Source organism: Mya arenaria, chromosome 4 (genome assembly GCF_026914265.1).
Source record: "Mya arenaria isolate MELC-2E11 chromosome 4, ASM2691426v1".
NCBI classification, from domain to species: domain Eukaryota; kingdom Metazoa; phylum Mollusca; class Bivalvia; order Myida; family Myidae; genus Mya; species Mya arenaria.
In genome coordinates, this window is record NC_069125.1 from 74,506,483 (window position 1) to 74,522,951 (window position 16,469).

The 16,469-nt window shown below is 38.3% G+C and overlaps 1 protein-coding gene across 3 annotated transcripts in view; it reads left to right on the plus strand.

The window, feature by feature from the left end:
• Positions 1–16,469, plus strand: part of LOC128232891 (leupaxin-like) — a 36,132-nt gene that overhangs the window by 17,927 nt on the left and 1,736 nt on the right. For 2 of the 3 annotated variants that reach the window (XM_052946679.1, XM_052946677.1), the window contains exons 2-11: positions 4,424–4,641; positions 5,520–5,666; positions 6,106–6,502; positions 7,977–8,097; positions 9,247–9,373; positions 12,870–12,995; positions 14,012–14,167; positions 14,361–14,534; positions 15,919–16,034; positions 16,284–16,398. In XM_052946679.1, coding sequence (XP_052802639.1) covers positions 4,424–4,641; positions 5,520–5,666; positions 6,106–6,502; positions 7,977–8,097; positions 9,247–9,373; positions 12,870–12,995; positions 14,012–14,167; positions 14,361–14,534; positions 15,919–16,034; positions 16,284–16,398 — 1,697 coding nt within the window. The remainder of the gene's footprint in view (positions 1–4,423; positions 4,642–5,519; positions 5,667–6,105; positions 6,503–7,976; positions 8,098–9,246; positions 9,374–12,869; positions 12,996–14,011; positions 14,168–14,360; positions 14,535–15,918; positions 16,035–16,283; positions 16,399–16,469) is intronic. The other variant, XM_052946678.1, reaches the window with a different exon arrangement.

Consider the following 16,469-nt stretch of genomic DNA (forward strand, 5'->3'; position numbering starts at 1 on the left):
AATTCAATTCAGAATTTGAGCGAGCCCTGTGTGCAGGGATTGCAGGCTTATTTAATTTCAACCCTTGTAATGTTGATGCCAGTCTGGGGAACTTTAATTATTTCCTGGATATTCTGACAGTTACTGCTGTTTGAAATATCCAACACATTCCAGTGTTCCAAAACACAGTGATCACTGGAAGCCCTCTGTTACCTGGAATATACCTGCCACTGCCGCCACTGTGGCACTAGCATGATTTATGTGCCTCCATGCTGCTTCCTTGTTTCGTAGTTATAACATTGTTATAAAGTCATTGCTCATTTAATTCAATTTAAATCAAACGTGTAATTTACTATTTCCATGTCAATGTATATGTACAAGTCCCTAGTATGTAACGACATACAGTTTTAACCCGAGGAATGAATATTACAATGAATGAATGTAGAAATACTGTGGAATGTACCAGTTTAATAGTAATTCATCCTGCAGGTAACAAATTCACAAGGAACAAAGAGATTGATTTTGATTGGAACAGACCTTGTAGTGTCTGACAGCTGGTCTGCCCTCTATCTTTCCAGACCAATGTTATTCAATCTTTAACATTCTTCATTTTGAACTATTTACCCACCTACTGTTTAGTATATAACACATGGCCAGTACTTTATATTTATTGGTATTGCTTAATTCCAAAAATGTCCTATAATAAAAAATAATGCAGTTTTGGTACATGAACATTGTCATAAAGACTTCTGCCCAAAATGATTTGCTCTAAATTAACCACACTGTCCAAACATAATTTATTGAAATATCGCAACAATTTTAAGCCTGTTTGTCTTTTGCAGAAAAGTTAGTTGAGTAAGCTTCATTAATGTTAGTGGAGTTAGCATCATTCCCATCAGCTGAGTTAGCTTCATTGGTGTCAGTTGAGTTAGCGTCATAGGCGCCAGTTGGGTTTGCGTCAATGGCGTCAGTTGAGTTAAAGTCAATTGTGTCCGTTGAGTTAAAATCATCGGCGTCAGTTGAGTTAGGGTCATTGGCATCAGTTTAGTTAGCGTCATTGGCCTCAGTTTAGTCATTAATGTCAGGCACCAGTTGAGTTAATGTCATAGGCGCTAGTTGAGATAGCCTCATAGGCGCCTGTTGAGTTAGCATCATAAGTGCCCGTTTAGTTAGTCATTGGCATCGGTTTAGTTAAAGTCATTGGCATCCGTTGAGTTAAAGTCATTGGGGTCGGTTGAGTTAGCATCATTGGCATCAGGTGTGTTAGCGTCATTGGCCTCAAATGGTAAGCGTCATTGACCTCAGTTGGGTAAGCGTCATTGGCCTCAGTTGGGTTAACGTCATTGGCCTCAGTTGGGTTAGCGTAATTGGCCTCAGTTGAGTTAGCATCATTGGCCTCAGTTCGGTGAGCGTCATTGGCCTCAGATGGGTAAGCGTCATTGACCTCAGTTGGGTAAGCGTCATTGGCCTCAGTTGGGTAAGTGTCATTGGCCTCAGATGGGTAAGCGTCATTGGCCTCAGTTGGGTAAGAGTCATTGGCCTCATTTGGGTTAGCATTATTGGCCTCAGTTAGGTAAGCGTCATTGGCCTCAGTTTGGTAAGCGTCATTGACCTCAGTTGGGTAAGCGTCATTGGCCTCAGTTTGGTTAACGTCATTGGCCTCAGTTGGGTTAGCGTTATTGGCCTCAGTTGAGTTAGCATCATTGGCCTCAGTTCGGTAAGCGTCAATGGCCTCAGATGGGTAAGCGTCATTGGCCTCAGTTGGGTAAGCGTCATTGGCCTCAGTTGGGTAAGTGTCATTGGCCTCAGATGGGTAAGCGTCATTGGCCTCAGTTGGGTAAGCGTCATTGGCCTCAGATGGGTAAGTGTCATTGGCCACAGTTGGGTTAGCGTCATTGGCCTCAGTTGGGTAAGTGTCATTGGCCTCAGATGGGTAAGCGTCATTGGCCTCAGTTGGGTAAGAGTCATTGGCCTCATTTGGGTTAGCATTATTGGCCTCAGTTGGGTAAGCTTCATTGGCCTCAGTTGGGTAAGCGTTACTGGCCTCAGTTGGGTAAGCATTATTGGCCTCAGTTGGGTAAGCTTCATTGGCCTCAGTTGGGAGAGCGTCATTGGCCTCAGTTGGGTTAGCATCATTGGCCACAGTTGGGTTAGCGTCATTGGCCTCAGTTGGGTTAGCGTCATTGGCCTTAGTTGGGGAAGCGTCATTGGCCTTAGTTGATTTAAAGTCATTGGGGTCGGTTGAGTTAGCGTCATTGGCATCAGTTTAGTTAGCTTCATTGGCCTCGGTTGAGTTAGCATCATTGGCTTCAGTTGGGTTAGCGTCATTGGCATCAGTTGAGTTAGCGTCATTGACATCAGTTTAGTTAGCGTCATTGGCATCAGTTGAGTTAGCGTCATTGACATCAGTTTAGTTAGCATCATTGGCATCAGTTGAGTTAGCGTCATTGACATCAGTTTAGTTAGCGTCATCGGCATCAGTTGAGTTAGCGTCATTGACATCAGTTTAGTTAGCGTCATTGGCATCAGTTGAGTTAAAGTCATCTGCATCGGTTGAGTTAAAGTCATTGGCATCAGTTTATTTAGCGTCATTGGCATCAGTTGAGTTAAAGTCATTGGCATCAGTTTAGTTAGCGTCATCTGCATCGGTTGAGTTAAAGTCATTGGCATCAGTTTAGTTAGCGTCATTGTCATCAGTTGAGTTAAAGTCATCGGCATCGGTTGAGTTGATGCCACTTGAGTTAGTGTCATTCGCATCAGTTTAGTTACAGTCATTGGCCTCAGTTGAGTAATATTCATTGGCGTCAGTTGAGCTATTGTCAGTGGTGCCTGTTGAGTTAGTGTCATAGGCGTCAGTTGAGTAATAGTCATTGGTATCAGCCGAGTTAGCTTCGGTTGAGTTAACGTCATTGGCGTTAGTCTGCAAAAACCCTTTCCTATTATAGACAGTACTTGGAAAAAGATGTTACAGATATTAAAATGAAACTTGTGACACATGTTTTCAGAAAGGAAACGCACATGAACAGCAAGGCCTGTGCCTCAGACTTATTTCCATTGATAGTTTGGAAGGTCCTGCATATACTTTAACTTGGCCATTACATAATGATTATTCAAGATGTTCACATGAAACTTTGTACATATTTTACAAGTGACAAAATAAACATGTGAAGAAAGACCTATTACACGAGTTTTAATAATTGTTGCGTACTGCCCCTTGATTGACAGAAAAAACTTTAACTAGTGTCATAAGGGTTCAAGATTATAAATAACATTAAACTTGTTTTAAATATTACCAGTGACAATGTCCACATGTGTGGTAAGGCCTATTGCTCTTGATAAATGTCAATTTATGTTCCTTATTTAATAAAAAAAACAGATGACCATTTTGCTCGGCTACACTCTTGTTTTACAATTCTATGGGGGATCTGTGCAACCTGTATTACTGTATAAAAGCAGGCACACTTTCGTTTATTTGTGGAACATTATCAGATAGTAGTGAAATTTTTGGCAATCAAATTCTAGGCACATGCTATTTTACATCATTCTTTAAAAGCCTTAACATATTCAAGGAATTTTATTATTTATTCTTGTGTAGGATATTTTGTCTGGCTAGCATGGACTCAGGTCAGTAGTTTATTTATGCCTTTAAACATTGTGTGTATCATTTGGAATTTATTGAAAATGCTCAATTTCTATGTAAATATAAATATCTCAGTATATCCCCTGATATCCCTTGACAGACAGAGCTGGATTCCCAACTTGCCTTGTCGGACATGCCTAATCCAGGCACGTGTCATTTCATATTATATTATTATTAGACCAGATTTGTTGAGCGCCCTTTTCATAAAAAAATACGTTCAAGGGCGCTTATATAAGTTATGCAATATACTGTGAAACTCATCTTAATTACGCCTCCTAAAAATATACATCAAATTGCACCATCAGTGAATGAAATACTAAAAAAACGCGCTGGGAAGGGATCCCTGGACCACCCTGTTTAGCCTGAGATACCTTTAATGTGTGTTGGGTGAAACACTGATACAAATAACTTTATTAATATTGCTATATAAAAATGCACCGTGCTGTCATTTTTGAATGACAAAACCCTCGGTTGTTCAGAGTTTGGTATTAAGATTTGATGCTAAATATGTGTTGTATGTTTTGTATACATGTTACAATTTTTATATACCAAAAAACTGTCCATGTGTGATAGCATGTATGCCTTGAAAGGTGTACACACATCCATTTATAAAGATCAATACTCATTAGGTTATGACATCTAGTTCATCTGTTATTCTATATAACAAACAAAAATACTAGTATGGAATGTGTGCCTTTATGCATGGTTTTATACAGCAATGTACTGCTTCATAATTAATACAAATTATATTTGATATGGTGACCTTAACGCCACAAAATCAGTCTTGATATTTTCTTATTTCAGATGCACTTCTAGCTGACCTGCAGTCAACAACTGCCCACATCTCATACAACAACTCTGGGCCTCCTCCTGCTCGTCCGGCTACCCAGGTCAGCCCTGCCCCCAAGCTCGGAAACCAGCCAGAGCCCGGTGGGCGTGTCAGCGAGACTCCACCCCCTCTACCACCACCCCCTCAAGACCTACCAGATGCCATTCCACCACCTCACCAGTTTGATGATCAGGTATGATTACTAATGTAGCTTGTATTTGGGATGTTATTGCCTTTAAACATGTATCTATTGGTCACTTGTATTAATGTCAATTTCATTGACATCTTTATGCAAACTATCACATTACTTGAGTATGATTTAGATGGCTGATTACTATGACCAGATTTGATCATCTTCATTGTTAGATTATTACTTCTCACCATATTTTTCATAATTATTTACTGTTATTATACACTTATGTGTTTGGCAAAATTTCTTTTCTCCTGCTGTAACAATTTATTTCTGGAGTCATTTAAGGCAAACAGTTATAAACATAGTAATCTGATTCCCAGACCAAATCTTGTTGAGTTAATTGCTGGTTTGATGAAGAGTGTAAACTCATAAATCATCTGTCTAAATATACCAAACCACAGATTCCCCCACTCAGGTAGGCATGGGCTGCATGGTGTGGATTATTGTTCTGCAGGGTTGCAAAAGTTGTCTCCCTTGTTTCTTATCCTGAGCAGAAGTCACTGTTGAAAGTTGACAAGTTGAAATGTTAAGCATTTGTTTGTACACATTTTACATGACTAGAACTGTACAATATCATTGTGACTGTCCTTGTGTATACTTACCTATTATATTTACTTTAATATATTCATGTTGTACTGTACATGAATTTGAGAGAAAAAACGTGTTGACTTGACAATAATGATGATAATATTTGTGAGGACATTCCCTAGACATGATGTAAAGCCTGAGTCCGAGTCAAATCAACCACTATATAGCAAATTTTGAAAAAGTATGATTATGTGTTTGTCGCTTTAAAAGGACTTCAGAGCGTATTTTATTGTTCATCATTGTGATGTAGAATTAACTTACTATACCATAAGTGTGGTTGCCTGTTTCAGCAGCAGCCGCTGTACGAGGTACAGCAAGTGAGACGTGAGGGGTACCAGCCCCACCGTGGGTCCACTTCCTCCCAGGGCTCCTCCCAGGGGTCACAGGGCAACATTCCTTACAGAGACACATCCCAACACTACCAGCAACAACAACAGGTTAGCTACAGTCATGACATGTATCATATATAACATTGGGTGGACTGTATTTACTACCAGTATGGGCAAATGTATGCAAATATTAAAGGGTTGGTCAAATTAATGGTCAATTTGATGGTGAACAATGAACAATTGTGATGTTTGCATTCTTATTAAGATTACTTAAGTCCGTTACTATCCTTGGGCATTACATATTTAGAAGTCTATAGTTACAAACAATCACTTTTGATGAACTCTTATCAGCTGAAATGACTCCAGTGCTCTTCCTTTGTAGGTACTTTATGCTGTAATGAAAATAGACAACATATAGGCACCTGTTTTTTTTATTTTTTGCAGAATTAAAAGAAATGAAATGATGGAAAAGGTGCCTTCATTGTTGGTTTCTGTTGCCTTACTATTATACATAACTTCCTTTTACTGATCCATGTGTGTATTGAAGGGTCGTCCAAGCTCACATAGTTCTAGGGGTTCAGGAGACGGCCAGTACAATTGGCGAGAGCCTGCTGGACCGCCCCAATCCAGCTACTCGCCTGGACCGCACCAGTCCAGCTACTCGCCTGGACCGCATCAGTCCGGCTATCAACAAGCCCAGCCCGGCTACCAGCCGGGCCCACCCCAGCCTGGCTATCAGCCAGCCCCGCCTCAAACCAGTTACCAACAAGCCCAACCCCAACCAGGCTACCAGTCAGCCCCACCCCAACAAGGATATCAGCAAGCTCCACCCCAGCCAGACATGTCTGCTATCAGTAACAACCTGTCAGAGCTGGACCAGCTCCTCTCTGACCTCAACTCTGCACAGTTCATGGCTGAGGTCGACAAGAAATCTGACCAACCTGGTAACACAATGCACATACTTTTTAAATAATATGCCTACTGAGTATTTTGTTTTTAGCTATTTATAGCTGTCTTAGTAATTTCTGTGTTATTAATGAAGTATGAGGGTCTGTCCTAAAGTTCCAGGACTGACTTCATCAAAATATCAATTTACACCATATATGAATACAAGTCACATCTATGAATGTATTATTTATCCCTAATGTATCTGCGAAAAAAGAGAAATATTCAATAATTCATCTAGGGTGCCATTTTATATGTATATACCAATAAACCCACTTGAGTTTTTCATCACAGCTAAAACCTTTTCACGTTTTACATGCTTGAAATATTTTGTTAACTTTCGTAGACTATTAACATGATAGTGAAGATAACTTAAAGAGTAAAATGGTTTGGGTAAGCTGTTTGGATGTATGGTTGGACAGGCATGTTTGTGTTTATAGTGTGTCTAATATAACACGTTATACCTAACATGGTCTATTAAAGATAGCCAGATGTATTTCCAAAACATTGCACTCTTTAAGGCTTTTACAGAGCATCCTAAAACATTTTTCTAGTTTACAAAAAATATCAGTTTTTATTTTCATTTAAAGCTGCACTCTCACAGATTGAAGGTGTTGACAACTTTCTTATTTTTTGTCTTGGAACGAGCCAATTTTGGCAAAAACAAGGAAACCAGTTATATAAGACTGCTGACAAAAAATTAGATCGCAGATTTTTATATTTAAGTTCAAAAATTGATGTTTTATGCATTTTTCTTAAACCGTTAGTAACAGTTTAAGTCATAAAACATTAATTTTTGTACGGAAATATGAAAATCTACGATCTGATTTTTTGTCAGCAATTTTATATCATTGGTTTGCAGATATTTATGCAAAAAATTGCTCTTTCGAAGACAAAAAATAAAAAACTTGTAAAAATGCTATATCTGTGAGAGTGCAGCGTTAATATGATACACTGTCACAGAATAACTTTGTGCCTATTGACTCTTTGACAATTTGACGTCACTTCAAATTAAAACACTGTCACAGAATAACTTTGTGCCTATTGACTCTTTGACAATTTGACGTCACTTCAAATTACACCAGCTTCTGTTGATTCTTCAAAGTTGTAATTTAAAAAATACTGTAGTTATTAATTGTTTTATCAAAAATAAGGTTGTTTCATTGAAATACGATATGTTTTATTGAAATATGATATGTTTTAGTTTAAAGAATGTACTATTTCAAAGTGCTCCATTAAATCTGTCTTTGGTTGCAATTATACACAATATATCAGTAAACTTTTTATTAACTGTTTAACATTTGAATGTTGTTTTTTTAATATAATAAACTCATTTTCTTTCCTTGATGGTCCAGGGACTATAAGACTGCCCCTTGCACAATATGGCTCCAACAAACATATTAGTTGTCATCTATTATAAAGTTGCTGATATTATTACTCTAGCTGAGATCAATACCTGTATGTGTGATTCAGACATGAAGCAGCCGCCCCCTGTTGCCCCTAAGCCAGGTCGTGGAGGGGGTGGGACATCAGTGGACAGCCTGCTTGACCAGCTTGAGACCTCTGTACCCCCAGCACAGCCACATTACCCAGGGTGAGTACTGGCCACCAGTTATTAATGTATAGTGTGAGATGGCCTGGAGGTGTCTGCTTGCATGAGCACAGCCACATTACCCAGGGTGAGTACTGGCCACCAGTTATTAATGTATAGTGTGGGATGGCCAGGGGTTATCTGTTTGCATGAGCACAGCCACATTACCCAGGGTAAGAACTGGCCACCAGTTATAGATGTAAAGTGTAGGGTGGCCTGGAGGTGTCTGCTTGCATGAGCACAGCAACATTACCCAGTATGAGTACTGGCCACCAGTAATAGATGTATAGTGTGGGATGGCCAGGGGTTATCTGTTTGCATGAGCACAGCAACATTACCCAGGGTAAGAACTGGCTACCAGTTAGAGATGTATAGTGTGGGATGGCCAGGAGTTATCTGTTTGCATGAGCACAGCCACATTCCCCAGTATGAGTACTGGCCACCAGTAATAGATGTATAGTGTGGGATGGCCAGGAGTTATCTGTTTGCATGAGCACAGCCACATTCCCCAGTATGAGTACTGGCCACCAGTAATAGATGTATAGTGTGGGATGGCCAGCGGTTGTTTCCTTGCATAAGCACTAGAGGGATTGATTTCAAGGCGTTCATGTAAGACAAGAGAAAGAATAAGTCATGTCAGTGCAGGTTAAATACAAAGCTATATGTCATTCAGAGTGACAAATATTTCAAAGTTATGATTATATTGTGTTGAGAAATTTTGCAAGGTTTACAATTGCATTGTTATTATTATAACATCAGTTAACAATGGTTTATTTGATATTTCACTAGGATTTGATTTTGCCACTAGATGAGTTTGCAAATGCTAAACCTTCACAAAACAATATACGCTGCTTAACTGACAGTCAATGATGATTCTTCATAAATAGAATGTAAAATATCACTTTCATTGTATTACATTTCATCTGGATTGATTGTCTAAATGAACTGAAAATATTCCTATTCAAAACTAGGAAAGTAAAATGTGTCTATCGCAAAAAAAGAGTGTAGGGCTTTAGAACGAAACCAGGCATGACTGCAGTACGGAGTCAAAGCTGTTGGAGTCCATTACTGTTCTTGTAATGATTATAAAGATGGAACCAGATTAGTTTATGTTGCAGTACCATTGTGAGTGTATGATATTGGGTGTTGCAGGCCGGGTAGCCCTGTGAGTTATGGTGGGCAGCAGGTCCAATACCGAGATCACAAGCCTGTCAGCCAGACCAGCAGTGCTGCCACACAGGAGCTCGACACTCTCATGGCAACACTCTCCGATTTCAAGGTGTGCATCTTGTACTAGTTTGGCTGTAGAAATTGCCATAAATATGCTCACACTTTTCAGGCTATTTTTTTAACAGAATCATTACTGAGCTATTCTTATGTTTCAATGATTCACACTTTGACAGGTTGAAAATATTTATCCTCCTGAAATATTGAAATGCAATTTTTTTCCAAACATTTATACTACCACTATTTTCGCAGAACAGTTCACATTTTTTAGTGTTTTTGGTGGTCTGTTGCAAAATGTTTGTGTTGCTAACCATTGGTATTTTTGTGACTCCTGCGAATCATGGCAGACTCTAGGGATGTGCAATATAATCAAATGACAAAAAAAACTGTGATGCACGAGAGAAGTGATAAGCTTTGGAACGTAGGGGGCAATCATATCAATATTTTTTTTTGTCTAATATGACATTTGTTTTAACCAATTTAAGCATTACTGGCAACAAGGCCATAAGAGATTATGATTTGGCACGTCATTCATGTGTCCGTCTGTTAACAGTTGCATTGAACGCGAGCTTTAGATCAGCCAGATCCCCCCATGCATGGTTGGATTATGGCCCTTAACATGCTGCAGCCCTACAAAATTGTTTTCTAAGGCAGACAACTTTGTACCAAGAGATGTCTATTATTGTAGTAAGTCTCTCCGTTTGAGAGAGACAACTTTCTTTCTCTTTGCCCTTTTTGAAACATATGATAGCTTCCCTTTGAATATGAGATCAGTTTATATATGTTCATGCCAGTAAAGCATAGGCCCTCGTGGGCCTGTTGTTATTGTATTTGAACTTTTCCTGATAACTTTATTTATTGACTTTTTTGCTTTAATGAATAAAAGAATCATTTTGTATCCAGTAAATGACCAAGTACAATTTGTATTTAATTTTGGTCAGCATTACTGGTACATGAAAACTGTAGACAACCCTGCAATATAGCGAAGATGCAAAGTCAGAAGGACGAATAAATACATTAATCAAGTTACATGTCATGCTGACAGGTGTTTATAATGCGTAGAAAGGGAAACAATAATAATATAAACATGAAAACTACATTAATTGCCATATTTATCTATTCATATTTGCATCAGTGTATTGGGCTACGTCTTCTGATGAAATTATAAGCTGTATATATTGTGACAAGTTTTTCCCCGGTAAAGCCCATCCCTAGCAGACAGACTTGGAATTATCATTGTTTATGGTCAGTAGATGAGGATTAGGGTTAGATTTTGGGGTCAATAGGTCAAATGTATAGGTCATGGAGTCTTGGAGCTTGGTATGCACATTGGCCATGATAAGTATATTACCTCTATTTATTTTGCAGTCAATAGGTCAATGGTCATGATGACATTTACTAGAACAAAGCCAGGCAATTTGCGGATTTTTAGTTTTTAACCAAAAGAAATGGTGTAGGTGCTAATTATTATAAACCTATTGCCCGACTGCATATTAGCACAGTTGATTTCAACAGGCACACTGGTGTTCTTGTGTCTGCAAAAATCAGCTTCTGACGTATTTCTTATACAACCTTTTTTAATTAACACAAAATGTTTTGAAACCTAAATATTTGCAGTTTGCATAAACATGAAAATCAAAAGGTTTGTGACTTTTGAAAGTGCACACAGAAAAGTTTATGAAGAAACCATTTTGTATCTTTTTTTATTTTACAACGATTGTTAAACAGATTATTTCAACATTATATTAATCACTCCTGTTCGTATGTTGTTATGCCAAAATGTGGTCTTGTGATCTGGATCAAACAGGATGTTTCAAGATTTTGAGCTTCTGAAGTCATGATTCAATTATAATATTGAGAACCTCTCAGTTGAGCTGAGTTCTCCATTGAAATAAAATATCATCTTTAAAATTAATTTTAAGTAGCCTCAGAGATTTCCAAGCATTTTGCAGGAAATACTCCAGCAATAACTATCCATATTGATGTACAGATTAGTACCAGAACAGCAGAAGCCTAAAGGACATACAAATCCCTCATCGACATAAGTATTACTGTCATTATCCCCCGCAGAATCGAAGATTTCGGGAGGGGGATATTGTTTTGGCGTTGTCCGTCCGTCCGTCCGTTACCATATCTTGGTAGGCATTGGTCAGAAAATGTTCAAACTTGGTCAGAATGTTCCCCTTGATCAAATCTCGACCACTTTTAAAAGTTGATCACTTGGGGTCAAAAACTAGGTCACTAGGTCAAATCTCAGAAAAATCTTTGGAACATACTAGAGGCATTATACATGGTTAAATATTCATTAAACTTAATCAGAATGTTTTCCTTGATGAACTCTTGGTCGTAAATAAAACTGGGTCACATATGATCGAAAATTAGGTCACTAGGTAAAATCTTAGAAAAATCTTGTCCAGAACCATATTAAAGTAATTATTGGTCAAGTTATGTTCAAAATTGGTCATGATGTACCCCTTGAAGAAATATGGATCACTTAAAAAAGTGAGTCACGTGGGGTCAAAAACTAGGTCACTTGGTCAAATCTTAGAAAAATCTTTGGAACATACTAGAGGCATTATACATGGTCAAATATTCATGAAACTTAATCAGAATGTTTTCCTTGATAAACTCTTGGTTGTAAATAAAACTGGGTCACATATGATCAAAAATTAGGTTACTATGTCAAATATTAGAAAAATATTGTCCAGAACCATATCATGGTAATGATTGGTCAAGTTATGTTCAAAGTTGGTCATGATGTACCCCCTGATTAAATATAGACCACTTAAAAAAGTGGGTCACATGGGGTCAAAAACTAGGTCAGAAGGTCAAATCTTAGAAAAATCTTTGGAACATACCAGAGGCATTATACATGATCAAATATTCATCAGAATGTTTTCCTTGATGAAATCTTGGACTTATTTGTAACTGGGTCACATATGATCGAAAATTAGGTCACAAGGTCAAATCTTTCAAAAATCTTGTCCGAAACTATTTTATGGTGGTGATTGGTCTGATTAAGTTCAAATATGGTCAGAATGTTCTTTTAGGTTTTCGACTGCGTTTTAAAAGTGTGTTATATGGCTCAAAAACTAGGGCACTAGGTAATATCTTACAGAAATCTTGGGAACACTCGAGAGGCAATACATCTGCTCTAATTTCCATGAAACTTAATCAGAATGCCTCAATGAAATCTTGGAATAGTTTGAAACTAGTAGGTCATGTGAGGTCAAAAATGAGGTCACTGGGTACATTATATACAATATTTTTTTTATTTCAAACAGTTGCAAACTCAAACTCATTTATGTATGTTTCATCAACAATTGATTTCCATTTCTTGACTTAGCCCAATCAGGCGGGGGATATCAATTCAACGAATTTGCTTGTTTTTATTAGTTTCAACACTCCTATAGTGCTTTTAACATTATTTGCTTCCCAGGCTTAAATGTGTGAGTTATTCCCTAAGGTTAACTTGAAAATAGTTGGCACATGTGTACTCTTGCTATGTTTTCCTATAAAAGGCTAATATATGTGCATATACCCTGCAGATGAAGGATAAGGCAGGAGGAGGGCCCCAGCGTCGCTCCCCCTCCCCCGGCAGTGAACCCTCATATGCCAAACCCCAGAAGAGCCGTAACCTATCTCAGTCTAGCAGTGCCAACACAAGCATGCAGGTAACAAAATTCTTCGAGATTAGGGCAATCTATCAGGGTTAGGGTGCCAACACAAGCATGCAGGTAACCAGCCTCTCCCAGTGTAATGGTGCCAACACAAGCATGCAGGTAACCAGCCTCTCCCAGTCTTATGGTACCAACACAAGCATGCAGGTATCCAACTTCTCCCAGTCTTATGGTACCAACACAAGCATGCAGGTAACCAACTACTCCCAGTCTAATGGTGCCAACACAAGCATGCAGGTAACCAACCTCTCCCAGTCTTATGGTGCCAACACAAGCATGCAGGTAACCAACTACTCCCAGTCTAATGGTGCCAACACAAGCATGCAGGTAACCAACCTCTCCCAGTCTTATGGTGCCAACACAAGCATGCAGGTAACCAACCTCTCCCAGTCTTATGGTGCCAACACAAGCATGCAGGTAACCAACTACTCCCAGTCTTATGGTACCAACACAAGCATGCAGGTAACCAACTACTCCCAGTCTTATGGTGCCAACACAAGCATGCAGGTAACCAACCTCTCCCAGTCTTATGGTGCCAACACAAGCATGCAGGTAACCAACTACTCCCAGTCTTATGGTGCCAATACAAGCATGCAGGTAACCAACCTCTCCCAGTCTTATGGTGCCAATACAAGCATGCAGGTAACCAACTACTCCCAGTCTTATGGTGCCAATACAAGCATGCAGGTAACCAACTACTCCCAGTCTTATGGTGCCAATACAAGCATGCAGGTAACCAACTACTCCCAGTCTTATGGTGCCAATACAAGCATGCAGGTAACCAACTACTCCCAGTGTAATGATTTAATCTTAACACATAAATGGTTTGTGAATGTTAAGTTCACTACATCTATATCACAATATCTCCAAAACATTTATTTCACTGTAGTAAATGGGATATTTCAAACATTTTATGTCGTTATAAAACATGTTATTCTACAAAAGGATTTCAAAGTCACTCATATCCATGTGACCTGTGGGGCTGATGTTGTGTCTGAATATATTTGCAGAGTTCTGGCCCAGGTACGGGGACAATGTCTAGTGGGTCAGCGGGTGGACAGCTTGAGAGCATGTTGGGAGACTTGCAGTCTGACCTGAGCAAGCAGGGCGTCAACACCAAGTCGAAGGGCCTCTGTGCTGCCTGCAACCAGCCCGTTGTCGGACAGGTGCCTTCAGCTTGTTGCTAATAACAGTCAAATTTTATACTCATTTTCTACAAAATTATAACAAAACTTGAGATTCTAAAAACAGTCTTTAACTTATAATGCTAATTTAATAATACTTTTCATTTTGATCTGGATAGTTTTCACTTGTGTTGTATGTTTTCATTTCCATGAATTTTTGATATATTTCATGCAGGTGATCACAGCTTTAGGGAAGATCTGGCACATCGAGCACTTCACATGCGCCCAATGTCACGAGACGCTAGGCACCAAGAATTTCTACGAGCGCGATGGTGTCGCCTACTGCGAGAGAGACTATCACTCCCTGTTTGCTCCGAGATGTGCATACTGCAATGGCCCCATTGTTGATGTAGGTTTAATGTTGCTTCTATTTGCATGCATAAACGAAATGGCATGAATAACAATCCATAATCCATATGTGAAGATGGAAATTGAATAACAAATACAAATAGTCCAGATGTGGTTACGGCGAAATGTCATTATTTGGAGTGAAAGCCTGATGATATAATTAAAAAAATGAAGGAAAGTTTGTATGCATATATGGTGGCAGTTAATATAATAATATAAATATGAACAATGAAATGAGCAAGATAGAAAGGATGAGTGAGGAGGGTTAGGTTGACTATTAAAATGTATGAATGAAGGGAAATAAATGATTAGATGGAGAATGATAGGATATGATTATATTACCGATTAAAGAAAATACAAATTACATTTGAAAACAATTGAGCTGCTGACATTTATTTATATTTAATAAGGCAAGCCATTACTGTTGCATAGGCTATTAGATGTTTGTGACCATTAAAATGCTTTAATTTTCAAATTTCAGTATCTATAGTTGAGTAAAGGTTGTTGAATGGATTTGAAAATATAAGAATGAGTTTTGAACTGGATTAGTATTGTGTGACATCAGGAACTCAATCTTGCTTTGTACAAGAATGAGAGTAGATATTTTCATATAATTTGATACCTTTTTAATGACATTCACTTCAAACAGATAAAATTCTTTATTTTTTCAGCCTAAGTTTAAAATATTGCCACCATACATGCACACATAATTCCAATCATAATTTTGCAAGAAATTCCTTAGCTGAATTCCATTTGCTTAGGTCATGTCTAGGCACAATGTGTATGTCATCAATCATGAATTTTATTTATGACATTAGATATATTTTTAGAATAATGGGGAATTTAAGGATTATGGGGAATCTCTTTTTACCAAACTGGGTTTCCATAGTGACTGAACAATGACTTGTTTCTAACATTAGTCCTTCATCATATTCCTACATTTTATACACCAAACATTATTCTTAAAAATTAAGTTAAATAAAACAAAACCATAGAAACAAACAAAACCATAGAAACAAAGCATCAAATAAAAAAAACAATGTTATTTTCATTTGAATGCCATTTTAGAAGTGCATGACTGCTGGTACCAAACAACTTTTTCACCCGCATCAGAAATGGGTCTGTAGCATGCAAAACAGCACTCCGTTAAAAAACCCTATAAGTGAAAACAGAAGAGAATAGAAATGTAAAGGGAATTGATTGTGCATATATTAAGATGGTTTGTCTTGATAAGTACATTTGATAGATAAATCATTTAAACTCCAAAATAAAATTTTGTTTTTAAATTTCAGTATTATGACACAGTTGTCTTTTAAAAAGGGATATTTAGCTTTGTTTATGACTTGAATAATCGTTATAAAGTGTACTGGTTGTGTGTGTTCCAGAAATGTGTGACAGCATTGAACGCGACATGGCATCCGGAGCATTTCTTCTGTGGTCAATGCGGCCGGCCGTTCGGGGACGAGGGCTTCCATGAAAAGGATGGCAAGGCCTACTGCAGGTACATATCTCCATGATAACACAAGCTTAAACAAGTGGATGAATTAAGAGTATTTTTGCCTTCAGAATTAAAGTAAGAAAACCAAAAAGAACTAACAATGTCAGTATCATACCATATATTATGCTCACAACACACATATTTCCATTCATCCTGATTTTTCTCTCTGTCAGAAAATATTTCTTTCCCATTGCCTTTTCTTTTATATTTCTAAGTAAAACCTAATGGATATCTTCATGTCTTCGCTTAAAGGGCTGACTTCTTTGAGCTGTTTGCGCCCAAGTGTGGTGGGTGTGGGCGAGCCATTGTTGACAACTACATCTCTGGGCTCAACAGACACTGGCACCCAGAGTGTTTTGCCTGCTGGGTATGTCTTATGTTACTTGACAAACTGTTGTTTCATAGAACGTCAAAAATAAGTTATGATTGGGTCCACAT